General features: G+C 60.9%; 1 protein-coding gene across 12 annotated transcripts in view; it reads left to right on the forward strand.

Moving 5' to 3' along the window:
* The window catches only part of JAKMIP3 (Janus kinase and microtubule interacting protein 3), a 158,901-nt gene that overhangs the window by 132,840 nt on the left and 12,204 nt on the right, over positions 1-13,857 (forward strand). For 6 of the 12 annotated variants that reach the window (XM_054435496.2, XM_054435494.2, XM_054435497.2 and 3 more), the window contains 4 exons: positions 2,296-2,499; positions 3,802-3,867; positions 6,138-6,179; positions 7,072-8,152. In XM_054435496.2, the coding sequence (XP_054291471.1) occupies positions 2,296-2,499; positions 3,802-3,867; positions 6,138-6,179; positions 7,072-7,515 (756 nt within the window). In that variant the 3' untranslated portion in view covers positions 7,516-8,152. Of the gene's footprint in view, positions 1-2,295; positions 2,500-3,801; positions 3,868-6,106; positions 6,180-7,071; positions 8,153-13,857 lie in introns of those variants that run through there. The other 6 variants (XM_054435501.2, XM_054435502.2, XM_054435503.2 and 3 more) reach the window with 2 other exon arrangements.

Here is a 13,857-nt window from a genome sequence, read left to right on the forward strand (position 1 = left end):
GGTCTATTCCTGTGTGATGCTGGGGGTGGTCTTTTCCTGTGTCTTACTGGGGGGGCCTCTCCCTGCGTGACGCTGGGGGCATGTCTTCCTGTGTGATGCTGGGGGGCCTCTCCCTGTGTGATGCTGGGGGCGTGTCTTCCTGTGTGATGCTGTGGGGGCCTCTCCCTGTGTGATGCTGGGGGGCTCTCTTCCTGTGTGATGCTCGGGGTGGCCTCTCTCTGTGTGATGCTGGGGGGGCCTCTTCCTGTGTGATGCTGGGGGTGGGTGTCTATTCCTGTGTCTTACTGGGGGGGCCTCTTCCTGTGTGATGCTGGGGTGGGGGTCTATTCCTGTGTCTTACTGGGGGAGTCTCTCCCTGTGTGATGCTGGTGGGGGTCTCTCCCTATGTGATGCTGGGGGGGTCTCTCCCTGTGTGATGCTGGGGGGGGTCTATTCCTGTGTCTTACTGGGGGGGTCTCTCCCTGTGTGATGCTGGTGGGGGTCTCTCCCTGTGTGATACTGGGGAGGTCTCTCCCTGTGTGATACTGGGGGGGTCTCTCCCTGTGTGATGCTGGGGGGGGGCCTCTCCCTGTGTGATGCTGGGGGGGCCTCTTCTTGGGTGATGCTGGGGGGTCTTTTCTTGGGTGATGCTGGGGGGACCTCTTCCTGTGTGATGCTGGGGGGGGGTCTCTCCCTGGGTGATGCTGGGGGGGCGTCTTCTTGGGTGATGCTGGGGGGTCTTTTCTTGGGTGATGCTGGGGGTCCTCTTCCTGTGTGATATTGGGGGGGGTCTCTCCCTGGGTGATGCTGGGGGGGCCTCTTCTTGGGTGATGCTGGGGGGGTCTTTTCTTGGGTGATGCTGGGGGGGCCTCTTCCTGTGTGATATTGGGGGGGCCTCTTCCTGTTTGATGTGTGGGCCTCTCTCTCCACTTCCAACAGGAAGGCCCCCTCGTTTGGGATGCTCCGAGTTTTCTGAGTTCACTGTTGATTTCCTTCCCTTTCCCTGCACTCTTGCCCGGTTCTCTCCTGTGTGGTTCATGGTGTGGCTCTCGGTCGCTCGAGTGCCCTCAGGTGACCCACAGGCCTGTGAGCACCGAGGTTTTTGCTGCACTTCCTGCTCTGCTTCTGGGAGACACTGGGGCAAGGAGGGGAATGACTGGTTCCCCCTGGGGCAGTGGTGGCTCTTTATGGCAGGGGCTGGTGCCGACTTTGCCTCTCTGGACATGGGTGTGGGAGACCATGGTCTGTGTGGCTGCCGAAGGCAGAGAGATTCATCCAGGCAGCCCACAATTCGTGTCACCATGGAGGTCCTGGTGAGCACCTCCCACCACCAGGTGCACGTGAAGCCACCGTGAGGTTAATTCCAAGCCAGCACTCGACCAGGTTTATTTTTAGAAGCTGGAGCTCATCTTAAAGGCACCAAGCTCGTTTGCTCTAAGAAGTGGAGGTTGACATGTGAGCTGGTTGTGACTGTAAGAAGAGGAGGTTGACGTGCGAGCTGGTTGTGACTGTAAGAAGAGGAGGTTGATGTGCGAGCTGGTTGTGACTGTAAGAAGTGGAGGTTGACGTGTGAGCTGGTTGTGACTGTAAGAAGTGGAGGTTGATGTGCGAGCTGGTTGTGACAGCTGGGGATAGTTTATTTTGTGGTCAAGAACAATAAAGTGTAACTGAGGCCCAAAAGCATTTTTTTTTCCATTTCCTAATATTTCTGCTATCTCTGAAGATGTTACATTTGGTTGGGAAGAAAGAGCCTCTGTAATGTGAGAATTTGTTTTTTACAAAGATTGTATCAATAAAATTTGCCTAAGCAAAGCTTTGAAATACACAGAGCAAACTGCCAAACCCCAGGAATTTATGAAAAGGTGTGTATTTTGGCTGCTGGGTTATTATGTATTTTGGCTGCTAGTTATAGCATCGGGATCAGGTTACATGGGTCTATGAATTGGATTTGGGGAGGCAGCGTGTGACCCCACGCTCAGCTCCCTCCCACCTTGCTGTGTCCCCACAGGCCACCTGCAGCCCCTCCACCTCCCACTCAGCTTCCCCACTTCATAGCTCAGTCCTCCCCCACCCTGGGGTCAGGGTCCTGGCTCTTGCTGGCCTGGTCAGCGTCTCTGCTTCTAGGGTCTTCTCACGGACTGGGGAGGTCCGTGAGGCCCCTGGTCCTTCTGCAGAGGCCACAGCACTGGGTCCCTCCCTGTTGCATATCCTCTTGGCCCTGCTCCCAGGCGGAGGGTGGCCCGGCCTCCATTGCCCTTCCTGAAAGGTTTGTTCTGGGGAGAAGGCAAGGACTAAGGCGTCTCCCTTCCGCCCCAGCACATCCTGCAGCTGGAAGCCATGCTGTATGATGCCCTGCAGCAGGAGGCCGGGGCTAAGGTGGCTGAGCTGCTGTCAGAGGAGGAGCGTGAGAAGCTCAAGGTGGCCATGGAGCAGTGGAAGCGCCAGGTCATGAGTGAGCTGCGCGAGCGGGACGCCCAGATCCTGCGGGAGCGCATGGAGCTGCTGCAGCTGGCCCAGCAGGTGTGTGGCAGGCGGGGGCAGGGCTGGGGTGAAGACCTGGCCAGGGCCTGCACTGAGCCAGGGGGGTCCTCCCACGGCCACACCTCCAACGACTGCTCCTCTGTGGCCCCACCCTCCAGTGGCCACACCCCTCATAACACACACTCTGATGGCTACACCCTGGTGACCGTGCCCCCTGATGGCCATGCCCCCAAATTGTCACGCCTTCCACACACAGCCTTGGATGGCCACACCTTCTGATGATCATGCCCCCGAATGGCCACGCCCCCGAATGGCCACGCCCCCTGCTGGCCACGCCCCCTGCTGGCCACACCCTCTGATGGCCACGCCCCCGGTGGCCATGCCTGTCAATGGCAGGCACTCAGGCCAGACTGCCTCCCCTACCAGCCTAGTGTCCTGGGCGTGTTGCAGAGGCCTCTGGGTGGCAGTTCCCCTCTTTTGGACCCCTGGGTACTGTCTTTTCCGTGACACCTTTTCCGGGCGCAAGGGTGTTCTCTGGGGACAGCAGCCCAAGGCCTGCCTTTGCCTCAGGGCACTGTGGGACCTCAGGCCTGTTGGGTCAGTTCTGCTCTAATGGGAGGTGAGAAGCCCTGCTGACTAGACGGCCTGGATGTGTAGGACACGGCCCAGCTCCTCTGTGAGCCAGGGTGGCTGGGAGGCGGCTTTATGGATGTATTCCTTGTTAAGAACACCACTAGCGAAGGCTTAATTGAAATTCACACAAACAAGTGCCCTGTGTGCCAGCTGGCCGTGGGCATCGGTGGGCTAATGTTGGCCATGGTCTGCTGGCTCCTCATTAGCCTCCTGGGCCTCTTTGGTCTCTAGGGGCTCAGGGTGAGGACAGTGAGCTGCAGCCCCTTTGCTGCCTCAGAGGGGCTGTGGTTGGAGCCCAGATGCTTGGGGGACCCCAGGCACCGGCATCCCCATCACCGGGAGGCTCTCTCTGTGCCCAGCTCTCCTGCAACCCTCTGGCAGCCCCTTACTCCACTGCAGTGGCATCTGGGGGGACCGGGAATCCATTCTTACAATTTCCCTGGATGTCTGGCATTGTGCTTTCTGAGTTGAAGTTGCAGGAATTGGAAGGATGTTGTTCCCACCATGGGGAGTGTGGCATGGGGAAGACCCTCCACTCTGCTGCCAGAGCAATGCAGCAAGGCTTGTGTCCTCGTCAGGAGCCACGGGCCATGGCCATGCCAGCTGCTCTGCGACCATCCGTTACCAAGGAAATGAATGAAAATCTTGAAGGATTGGGTTTCCCAAGTACCGTGACTATTGAAGATTTTCTTCCTTTCAATCTTGCAGAGAATTAAAGAGTTAGAAGAAAGAATAGAAGCTCAGAAGAGACAAATAAAGGAACTGGAGGAAAAGGTAAAACAAATGCAGTTTTGGGGGTTGCTTGTTAAGATCAAGGGAGAGGAACCCAGTGTCACTCCGACCTGAGTCACTCAGCTCCAGGCCGCTGGGGCAACAGACTTCGCTCCCAACAGCAGCAAGAAGCAGCCGCCTGAAGGCCTCAAGGCTGGGTGGAGCTGAGCTGGGTGGTGGCTGCAAGGGCTCTGGACCAGGAGACGGGAGCCCCGGGGTCTAGGAATGCCCCAGCCAGGGCCCAGCCAAGTGACCTCAGAGGAGCCACTCCTCTTGTGGCCTCAGTTTCCCCATCTGGAGCCAACGGCCTCGGGTTCCTCCCATCACTGAAGCCTGGGCTGTGTGGAAGCCTTTGATCCGTGCAGGTTTACTTTGCGCTGGTCTAAGAATCAAGTTCCCGGATCAGAAGCACCTGTTGACGTGCAGTTAGGCTGAGGCCACATGCCAGGGCTGGGGAGGGCTGTCTGGCTCTTTCTCGGGGTCCCGGCCCCGTGAGGGGTGGGGTCAGGGCTGCTCTGTCCATGCACATAACAGGCTTGGTGCTCCCCAAGTCAGGATGAGGGGAGCACAGCAGAGTCCCGACCCTCCTGGGGATGTCTGCAGGCATTCAGGGCAGGGCTTGTTCTCCCACATGGGGCTGGTTCAGTCATTTCTGGGGGTGAGAGTGTTTACTCCATTGTGATGGGTCCTGAGGGCCCGGCTCCCGACCCCCAGCCCCGAGTGAGACTTTGTGCTAAATCTACTATGTGGTGGAGCTCACTGAAATGACGGGCTTCCGCCGAGGGCTGAATGAAGTGGCCAGTGGCCCCACCTTCTGCCTCATCCTTCCGGTGAGAACGGGAGGCTGGCATTGGGATGCTTCTACGGTTGGCATGTGCTGGTCCTTGCCTGAGGAGGAGCCCACAGATGCTCTGCACTTGCCAGGAGAGACTGGGTCCCTCTGGACAGCAGTCGCCTTAGAGGGGCCGTGTGTCATCCCACATCTACCCTAGCCCTGCCGCTCCCCTCGTAGGCAGTGACACCCATGCCCTTCCGCTGGGCAGTCACTGCTGCCTGTGAGAATCACCATCCTAAGGAATGAGTTACTCAAGGCACAGACTTTGAGGCCTCAGCGGACACCAGGCCACGTGGGGAAGCACCCACTAGCACGTAGGGGCACCCGGCCTTGCCGGGAGGGGACACAGTGTTCTTGGGGCTTGAGCCTCAGAGGGCAAAGCCTCTCCCCCAAACCGAATGTCTGTTTCATTTTGCATCTTAACCTAAGGACATGTGTTTGTATTAAATACTAGAAAAATGTGAGGGCTGGGCGTGGTGGCTCATGCCTGTAATTCCAGTACTTTAGGAGGCCTAGATGGGAGGATCACTTGAGCCCAGGATTTTGAGACCAGCCTAGGCAACATAGTGAGACCCTGTCTCTAGAAAAAAATTTTAAAAAATAGCTGGGTGTGGTGGCACGTGCCTATAATCTCCGTTACTCAGGGGGCCGAGGTGGAAGGATCACCTGAGCCTGGGAGGTTGAGGCTGCAGTTAGCCATGATTACATCACTGCACTCCAGACTGGGTGACCGACTGAGATCCTGTCTCCAAAGAAAAAAATAGATCAGGTGTTATTTCTTAAATCTAGCTAAATAGCTCTTCATTTCCAAGCGATGCCCTGCTGCCCGATTTTTCTCTCCTGTCCAGATGGGCCTGGGTCCCGACTCCCAGCCCAGAGCGAGACTGTGTGCGCTTTGTCTACTCAGGGTGCTGGTTGCACTTTGCTGCTTATGGTGGGACTGAGACCACAATATTGTCACAGGCCTGCTTTTGTTTGCTGGGCACTTGGAATGTCTTTCAATACAATGTTCACCATTATTATTACCCCATTGGTGCTCTCACAAAAAATTCCTGCAGCAGGTCTCAGCGATGGGTTTCACTTCAGGGAGGAGGAGACACAGTCCCCGGGAGGTTGACCTTGTGGTGCTGGGGACACGCTGGGTGTGGCGCCCCCGACCAGCACTCACCGCCCGCGTCTGCATGGTGCAGAGTCCCCAGTGCATTCCTAGGGGTGGTGGCACCACCCCTCAGACCAGGGGATTTGGGCAGGATCCCTCCCTCGGCACAGTCCTAAGTGGTGTCCTCTCCTCCCTGCTAACAGCTCTGTCTTCAGTCTGTAATCGCATGTATTTCTTGCCAGAAACACTACAAACTCTTTTTTTTCTTTCTTTCCTTCCGTTTCTCCATCCTCCCCTTTCCGTTTCAGTTTCTATTTTTGTTCTTATTTTTCTCCTTAGCTTTCATTCTCTGGTCATAGTCCGTCTTGGCACCCTGACGTGGTGAGTATTCCGTTGGCAGGGCCCAGCAGGGGTCCCGCTCTGCTTCCCGGAAGACACCTCTGCCCCTGCCCTGCCAAGGAGCTGCCTGCCTGCCATTCCATCAACTGGAAGGCGATGACCCAGCATCCCCAAAAGGGTTGTTAGAAAGCCACCCGCGTCCTTCGACACTGAAAGTCCCTCCCTGGGGGTCAGGACCCGGAGCCTTCCACTGTAGAGGCCGCAAGGTGCTCACCTTTCCTGAGCGGGAAGGAGAGCAGGGTCCCCCCGACCACCCCAGTGTAGCAGAAACATGCAGGACCCTCTCTAGGGGGTCTTTCTGCTTTGGTGGCACTCGGCAGCAGGCCCTGGGGCAGACACAGTGGTTCTGTGATTCGTCCTCATTCTTTTCTGGGTGGTGCTGAGCACAAGCTTGGGCGGTGCTGGAGATTCAGCCAGGAGGGCTTGATCTCCCTGCCAGGCTGGGGCAGCTTAGGCCAGGATAGCTGGAGTCTGTAGGTCTCGGCTGCTGCTGCTGCTGCTGCTGCTACCATGGCACCCGCCAGCATAGATGGCTGCCTCCTTCCAAACTGGAAGAGGGCAAGTCGGATGTCACATCATCGTTCACCTCGGTCACCTCGGTCCTCGAGTCCCCACCCTTCAGCAGCTCCCGAGAGGAGCTCCCCCTGGGAGCAGGGATCTCTCTCTCCATGAAGCCCCTCATCCTTCACCCCTCACTCCAGCCAAGCGGACCCTCCCTGGCATCCTCTCCATGCAGCCCCTCAGCCCTCGGCCCTCGGCCCTCACCCCTCGCCCCTCGCCCCTCGCCCCTCACCCCTCGCCCCTCACCCCTCACTCCTCACTCCAGCCAAGCGGAGCCTCGCTGACTCTGCACTCTACGTTTCTTTTCTTCCAGCCCCACATTGAATCGGACCCTTTTCCTCCAGTGGGACCAGAGAGCAGGGACAAAATGGGACGTCGCGTCTCCATCCTGAAGACCCAGGGGGATTTGATCTCTGCACGCCCGTCCCGTGGAGGAAGAGTGAGAAGTGGCAGCGTGTGGGGCGCGGAGCTGCTGTCCACGTGGGATGTGCCAGAACTAGAACTGGCTCTGCTGACTTCTCGGGGGCTTCTCCGGGAGAGGCCCGGCCTTGGCTGCTGGACCCTGGGTCCCTTCTCCCAGACGGCAGCCCCCATCCCAGTTCCAGGGATGTGTAGCATTCCCTGCCAAGCAGGGGTGAGAACTGCTTCGGTGCGGAAGCACCAGCCGCGGGTCCCCTCCTCTCTCTTGGTTCTCACAGTAGCTGCCACTGGTGTCTGGAGGAGGATTTTCAGAAACAACAGAGGCTTGGCCCGATGACAAGATGAAAGCTGGACGGTGACCTTCATTCAGGGGAACCTGGAGGCTCCCTGGGATGGTCCTGGGAGGGCTCCCCGATGCCTCAGGGGCCCCTCCGATGCTGCAGTGTGTTGCTGGGGTCCTGAGCACCCGCTGGCCAACAGACCCCACATCCACCCTCATTCATCGTCATCTCTGTGGGGACAGACAAGAGCCGTGGCCGCCGCGGGCCGCGTGGTGCCATCAACCCTCTGCCTCCCTACTCAGTCTGAGACAGGAAGGCCAAGATCCCGCCCGAGCCGCCAGCTGGGAGCACCGTGGGACTGAGCCAAGGAAAGTATGGGGAGTGTGGTGACAGGAGGTGGGACGAGGGGGCGGAGCTGGCTGGAACTCGGATGCCACAGGCTGCCTCCGCAGTGCATCTCCAGAAGTCACAGAGGCCCTGGGCACCCAGAGTCACCCGGCCTGGAAGCCCCTGCACGGGCCAGCCCTGCAGGCCATGGACCCCGGCGGGCACCGAAGCCTCACCCCAAGCCTTCGCATACGAGGAGCAGCCCAGGTGGGGACGGCGGGCGCAAGAAGGGAGCCGCGGGAACGGCCTTTTCCCTCTCGCCCTGTGTGGGGACGCTGCACGAGCTGTGGACCAAGAGGCTGACAGGTAAGGGCTGCCATCTGTCCGCGGGGGCGGCCTTTTCCCTCCTGCCCTGTCTGGGGACGCTGCATGGGCTGACACGTCTCCTTCCCGGCCTGCTGATTCTGCTTAGAGAGAATGCAGCCCCATTTGAGATGAGAATTAAATTCGCTGGCGCACCCTCCCTGTGAGGTGAGCCCCAGCTTCTCCTTCACACCTCTGTGTCCCCGTCTGCACATGCGTGGCTCTGCCACCCCCTCCACTGCTGACCCATCAAGATCACCTCTCCCACCACTGACGGGATAGGGCCTGGGGGCTTGTGTGGAGCGTGGCGTGAGCTGTCGCTGGGGGCAGGGTCTGCAGACACGGTGCTCCACAGGGACCCGGCATCTGGCAGAGCTGGCCCCCCTACCACTTGCAGGAGGAGGCTTGCGGGAAAAGGGAGAAACCCCCTAGGTGTAATGAGGCCGCTCTCTGAGTGCGCCTCCCTCCACTGCTCCGGTGCACTTGAACGTGGACGCCGCCCCACACTCGGACCCGGCACCTGAGGTGTCCGCTCTGGGGAGGCGACTCTGGGTGCTCCCAGCAGGGGGGGAGGGAGGTCAGGACTCTGGGCATGCTCCGCCATGGAGCGTTCCTCGCCAGCGGGGTTCCCTGTGGGAGGGTTTGAGGATCCGTTGTGTCTGTGGGACTCAGTGGGGCTCTGGGGCAGGGTGAGCCAGTTCTTGGGGAGGCAGTGGCAGCCCCATGGGGGCCGCCCAGGGAGCGCTCCATCTCCCCCACCTCCGACCCACACCCTGTCCGAGAGTTACCTGTGTCTCCTGCAGCGGCTGTGGGCCACAGGCACTGTTGTTCCCCGGAGATGCTCCCTGCATAGAAAATGGGAGGGGGAGGAGGAGGTGCGACCACCACCCTCGACTCAGGAGGGGGCAGCGGCTCCATCCTCACCCTCCACTCAGGAGGGGGCGGCCGCAAGGAGGAGGTGCGAAGGGGGCGGTGGCTCCGTCTTGCAGGTCCCCTGGGGCACGTTCTTCAGGCGCATTGTGGACAAGGCGGCGTCCTCATGTGGGTCGGGACCTGGGTACCCGGCAGGATCTGGCTCCTGCGTCCACCACGTGCGCCCAGGCACAGCCTCAGGCCAGAAAGTTCGCTGCAGAGGTTCATTCTAGAAGGAGCGGGAGACCATCCCAGCCCTGTCCAAGGACACCCGCTGCTTGGCACAGGAGGGCACCGCAGGCCCACCATCCCTCAGGACATGGCTCCCGAGTCCCCAGAGACTTCTGTTCCCACAGCAAGAGCTGGAGCTCCAAGCATAACATCTCTAACTGCGGCAAGGACAGCGCAGCCAGAGGTCGGGAGCTCCACAGCCTCCAGGGTCCCCCGAGGGTGGCTGGGGGCAGGGAATGCCCCGCAGCGCAACGACACACACACAGTGTGGACATACACACCTCCCCGCCATACACACCTCCCCATGGAGGCTTCCCAGCTGCGTCACTCCCACCCCCTGCGGGCCAGGCCTCACAGCAGGGACAGGTGGACCATCCAGGCCATGTTGAGCCCCGAGCAGGTTCCCACAATAGGTCACAGAGGGGACGCCGGGCCAGGAGAGGGGGACCTGGGGAGCAGGGGCCCCCACAGCCGCCCTCGGTGACATCTGGGACTTGGACATCAATGGACGGCATCCCTGGATGGAGCCATTTCCTGAGTACTGGACCTGGAGGTGACTCGGAGCTTCTCCGGCTCCCAGCGTGTGCCCATGGGGCGGCCGGAGTAGATAGGCCACACCGTCATCAGGGAAGGGCAGCCGGCCTGCAATGTGCAGACTGTGTCTCAGGCCTGTTGGCGCAGTGGGGACAGAGGTGGGCCGGTGCTGCTCCGCTCGGGGACTGACAAGCCACAGGCTCATAGTGGACAAGGCGTCTGTACAGCTCCGCACAGAAGACTGTTCTCAGCCAGTCCCGCCAGCCTCCTGGGATCAGGGAGTGAGCCTCGAATGCTAGACTAGAAAGGAAAACGTGTGAGCCAATTGGCCCCAAGTGTCACGTTGCACCAGGCAGAGCCGTCAGCCCCAGATGCTCGCGGAGGGCTGTCGCCCAACCCTGCAGCTACCCCAGGGGTGGGGAGACCTGTGAGCAGAAACCTGTCCCCCCCAGAGCACTGGAAGCAATGCCCTCTTGGGCATGTTCTGTCAAGTGAGGAGAGGAGAGCAGTGCCTTCGCAGGCTCCCTTGGGGGAGGTTACGGAGCGGGGACTTTGGGCTGAGGCCACCAGCCCACAGGGCTCCTCTGAAGCAAGGCGGCTGTCATTCTCTCGGGATCCTCTCCCACCACGTCTGCTCCGAGCATGCAGTCTCCAGCGTGAGTTCGAAGGGTGTCACGAAAGAGCTACTACCTAAACTTGCAGCCAGCAAGGGACTTTTGTGCCCTAGTCCCCACTCCCAGCCCTGGACCACCAACCCCACACTCATAGGAAGCAGAGGGCCCCTCACCCACAGCCCGGCAGGTGCACTGTGCGCCCTGCTGTATGGCAGAGGAATCGCGACAATGTCTGTTCGAGTGTATTTTTGCACAGTGAATGAGACACGAGACGTTACTGTGCTGTCTCAGTGAGCATCTCTTCTCTGCAATGAGCTTTTTTCCCCAACTTTTTATTTTGAAATAATTTTAGACTTAAAGTTGCACAAATTGTGTAGAGAGTCCTGTGTACCCTTCAGCCTGCTTTCCCTGATGTCCCTGTCTTCTTTTTTCTTTTTTTTTTTTTTTTTGAGACGGGGTCTTGCTCTGTCACCAGGCTGGAGTTCAGTGGCGTGATCTCGGCTCACTGCAACCTCCTCCTCCTCCTGGATTCAAGCAATTCTCCTGCCTCAGCCTCCCAAGCAGCCGGGATTACAGGCGGGCGCCACCACACTCGGCTAATTTTTGTATTTTTAGTAGAGACGGGGTTTCACCGTGTTGGCCAGGATGGTCTTGAACTCCTGACCTCGTGATCTGCCTGCCTGGGCCTCCCAAAGTGCTGGGATTACAGGCGTGAGCCACTGCGCCCAGCCTGTCCCTGGCTTGCATAATCATGATACATTTTCAAAACTTAGCCACACCCTGGGTTCTGGTTTTGCCAGATTTCCTCCTGGCAAATGCTCCTTTCTGTTCCAGGACCCCACATTGCATTCACTCAGCCTGTCTCTGTAGTGCCTGCCATCAGTGACAGTTTTTTAGTTCCTCCTCGTCACTCTTGGCCTTGATGCTTGGATAAGAACTGGCCAGTTATTTTGTAGAAGTTTCCTCAGGAGGATCTGCCTGGCCTGTGGTTCCGTGGAGATAGTTCACTGGGGGGAATGCCCCAGGAGTGATGGACCCTAAGTACCACACCTGGGTGCCCGAGGTGGGTGTGTTTCATCACTGGGCCGTAACCTTGATCACTTGGCTAAGGGGCTGTCTGCCAGGGTCTCCACTGAGAAGGAGCCCTTTGTAATCTATGCATGTATTGGGGGAGATTTGCCGAGACTGAAAAGACCACGTTTCTCCGTGAACATTGCCTGGATCTCCGCACCTGTTGGTGGATCTTCCCTGCAGCACATCTTCCTATGGGGACGTCCTCTCCCCCTTCCTTCTATTTCATTGGTTAGAATTTTCCTGTAGAGAAGACCTGCCCCTTTTCTCCTATTTCTTTGCTGATGTATCGCACTGTATGCTTCCTGCCGTTCAGTCTGTCCCTGGGTCACGGCCCAGCAAGGCTGTTAATGTCTCCTCACCCAGATGCTGCCACGGAGCCTCCAGCGCTCCTCCAGGCCGGTGCCCTGCAGAGCACTCTCTTCCTCTCTGTCCCCACAGGCGGGGTCTGTGACCCCTTCCCCAAGGAACTCTGGCTTCTGTGTTGGAGAGCAGTGTTCAGAAACCAAGGTCTCTGGACCGGGATGTGCTTGTTGCTCCTCCTCCCTCCCTCCCCCCTCCCCCCTCCCCTTCCCTCCCTCCCCCTCCCCCCTCCCTCCCTCCCTCCCCCCTCCCTCCCTCCCCTCCCCCCTCCCTCCCTCCCCCTCCCCCCTCCCTCCCCCTCCCCCCTCCCTCCCTCCCCCTCCCCCTCCCCCTCCCTCCTCCCTCCCTCCCCCTCCCCCTCCCTCCCTCCCCCTCCCCCTCCCCCTCCCCCTCCCTCCCCCTCCCCCCTCCCCCTCCCCCTCCCTCCCTCCCCCTCCCCCCTCCCCCCCCCCCCTCCCCCCTCCCTCCCTCCCCCTCCCCCTCCCTCCCTCCCCCTCCCCCCTCCCTCCCTCCCCCTCCCCCCTCCCTCCCTCCCCCTCCCCCTCCCTCCCTCCCCCCCTCCCCCTCCCCCTCCCCCTCCCCCTCCCCCCCTCCCCCTCCCCCTCCCTCCCCCCTCCCCCTCCGTCCCCCTCCCCCCTCCCTCCCCCCTCCCCCCTACCTCCCTCCCCCCTCCCTCCCCCTCCCTACCTCCCTCCCCCCTCCCTACCTCCCTCCCCCCTCCCTACCTCCCTCTCCCTCCCTCCTCCCTCCTTCCCTCCCTCCTCCCTCCTCCCTCCCCCTCCCTCCTCCCTCCCCCCTCCCCCTCCCTCCTCCCTCCCCCCCTCCCTCCTCCCTCCCCCTCCCTCCCTCCTCCTCCCTCCCCCTCCCTCCCTCCTCTTCCCTCCCCCCTCCCCCTCCTCCCTCCCCCCCTCCCCCTCCTCCCTCCCCCTCCCTCCTCCTCCTCCCTCCCCCTCCCTCCTCCTCCTCCCTCCTCCCTCCCTCCTCCTCCTCCCTCCCCCTCCCTCCTCCTCCTCCCTCCTCCCTCCCTCCTCCTCCGTCCTCCTCCCTCCCTCCCTCCCTCCCTCCTCCTCCGTCCTCCTCCCTCCCTCTTCCCCCTCCTCCTCCCTCCCACTTCCCCCTCCTCCTCCCTCCCACTTCCCCCTCCTCCTCCTCCCTCCTCCTCCCTCCTCCCCCCTCCTCCCTCCTCCCCCCTCCTCCCCCCTCCTCCCTCCTCCCCCCTCCTCCCTCCTCCCTCCTCCCTCCTCCCCCCTCCCTCCTCCCCCCTCCTCCTCCCCCCTCCTCCTCCCTCCCTCCTCCCTCCTCCCCCTCCCTCCTCCCTCCCCGTCCTCCCTCCTCCCCCTCCCTCCTCCCCCTCCCTCCTCCCTCCTCCCCCTCCCTCCTCCCCCTCCCTCCTCCCCCCCTCCTCCTCCCCCCTCCTCCCCCCCTCCTCCCCCCCTCCCTCCTCCTCCCCCCTCCTCCTCCTCCCTCCTCCCCCCTCCTCCTCCTCCTCCCTCCTCCCCCCTCCTCCTCCTCCTCCCTCCTCCCTCCTCCCCCCTCCTCCCTCCTCCCCCCTCCTCCCCCTCCTCCTCCCTCCTCTTCCTCCTCCCTCCCCCCTCCTCTTCCTCCTCCCTCCCCTTCCTCCCTCTCTTTCCTCCCTCCCCTTCCTCCCTCTCTTTCCTCCCTCCCCTTCCTCCCTCTCTTTCCTCCCTCCCCTTCCTCCCTCCCTTTCCTCCCTCCCCTTCCTCCCTCCCTCCCTCTCTTTCCTCCCTCCCTCTCCTTCCTCCCTCCCCTTCCTCCCTCCCTCTCCTTACTCCCTCCCCTTCCTCCCTCCCTCTCCTTACTCCCTCCCCTTCCTCCCTCCCTCTCCTTACTCCCTCCCCTTCCTCCCTCCCTCTCCTTCCTCCCTCCCCTTCCTCCCTCCCTCTCCTTCCTCCCTCCCCTTCCTCCCTCCCTCTCCTTCCTCCCTCCCCTTCCTCCCTCCCTCTCCTTCCTCCCTCCCCTTCC

The sequence above is a fragment of the Pongo pygmaeus genome, chromosome 8, assembly GCF_028885625.2.
Source record: "Pongo pygmaeus isolate AG05252 chromosome 8, NHGRI_mPonPyg2-v2.0_pri, whole genome shotgun sequence".
In the NCBI taxonomy this organism is placed as follows: Eukaryota; Metazoa; Chordata; class Mammalia; order Primates; family Hominidae; genus Pongo; species Pongo pygmaeus.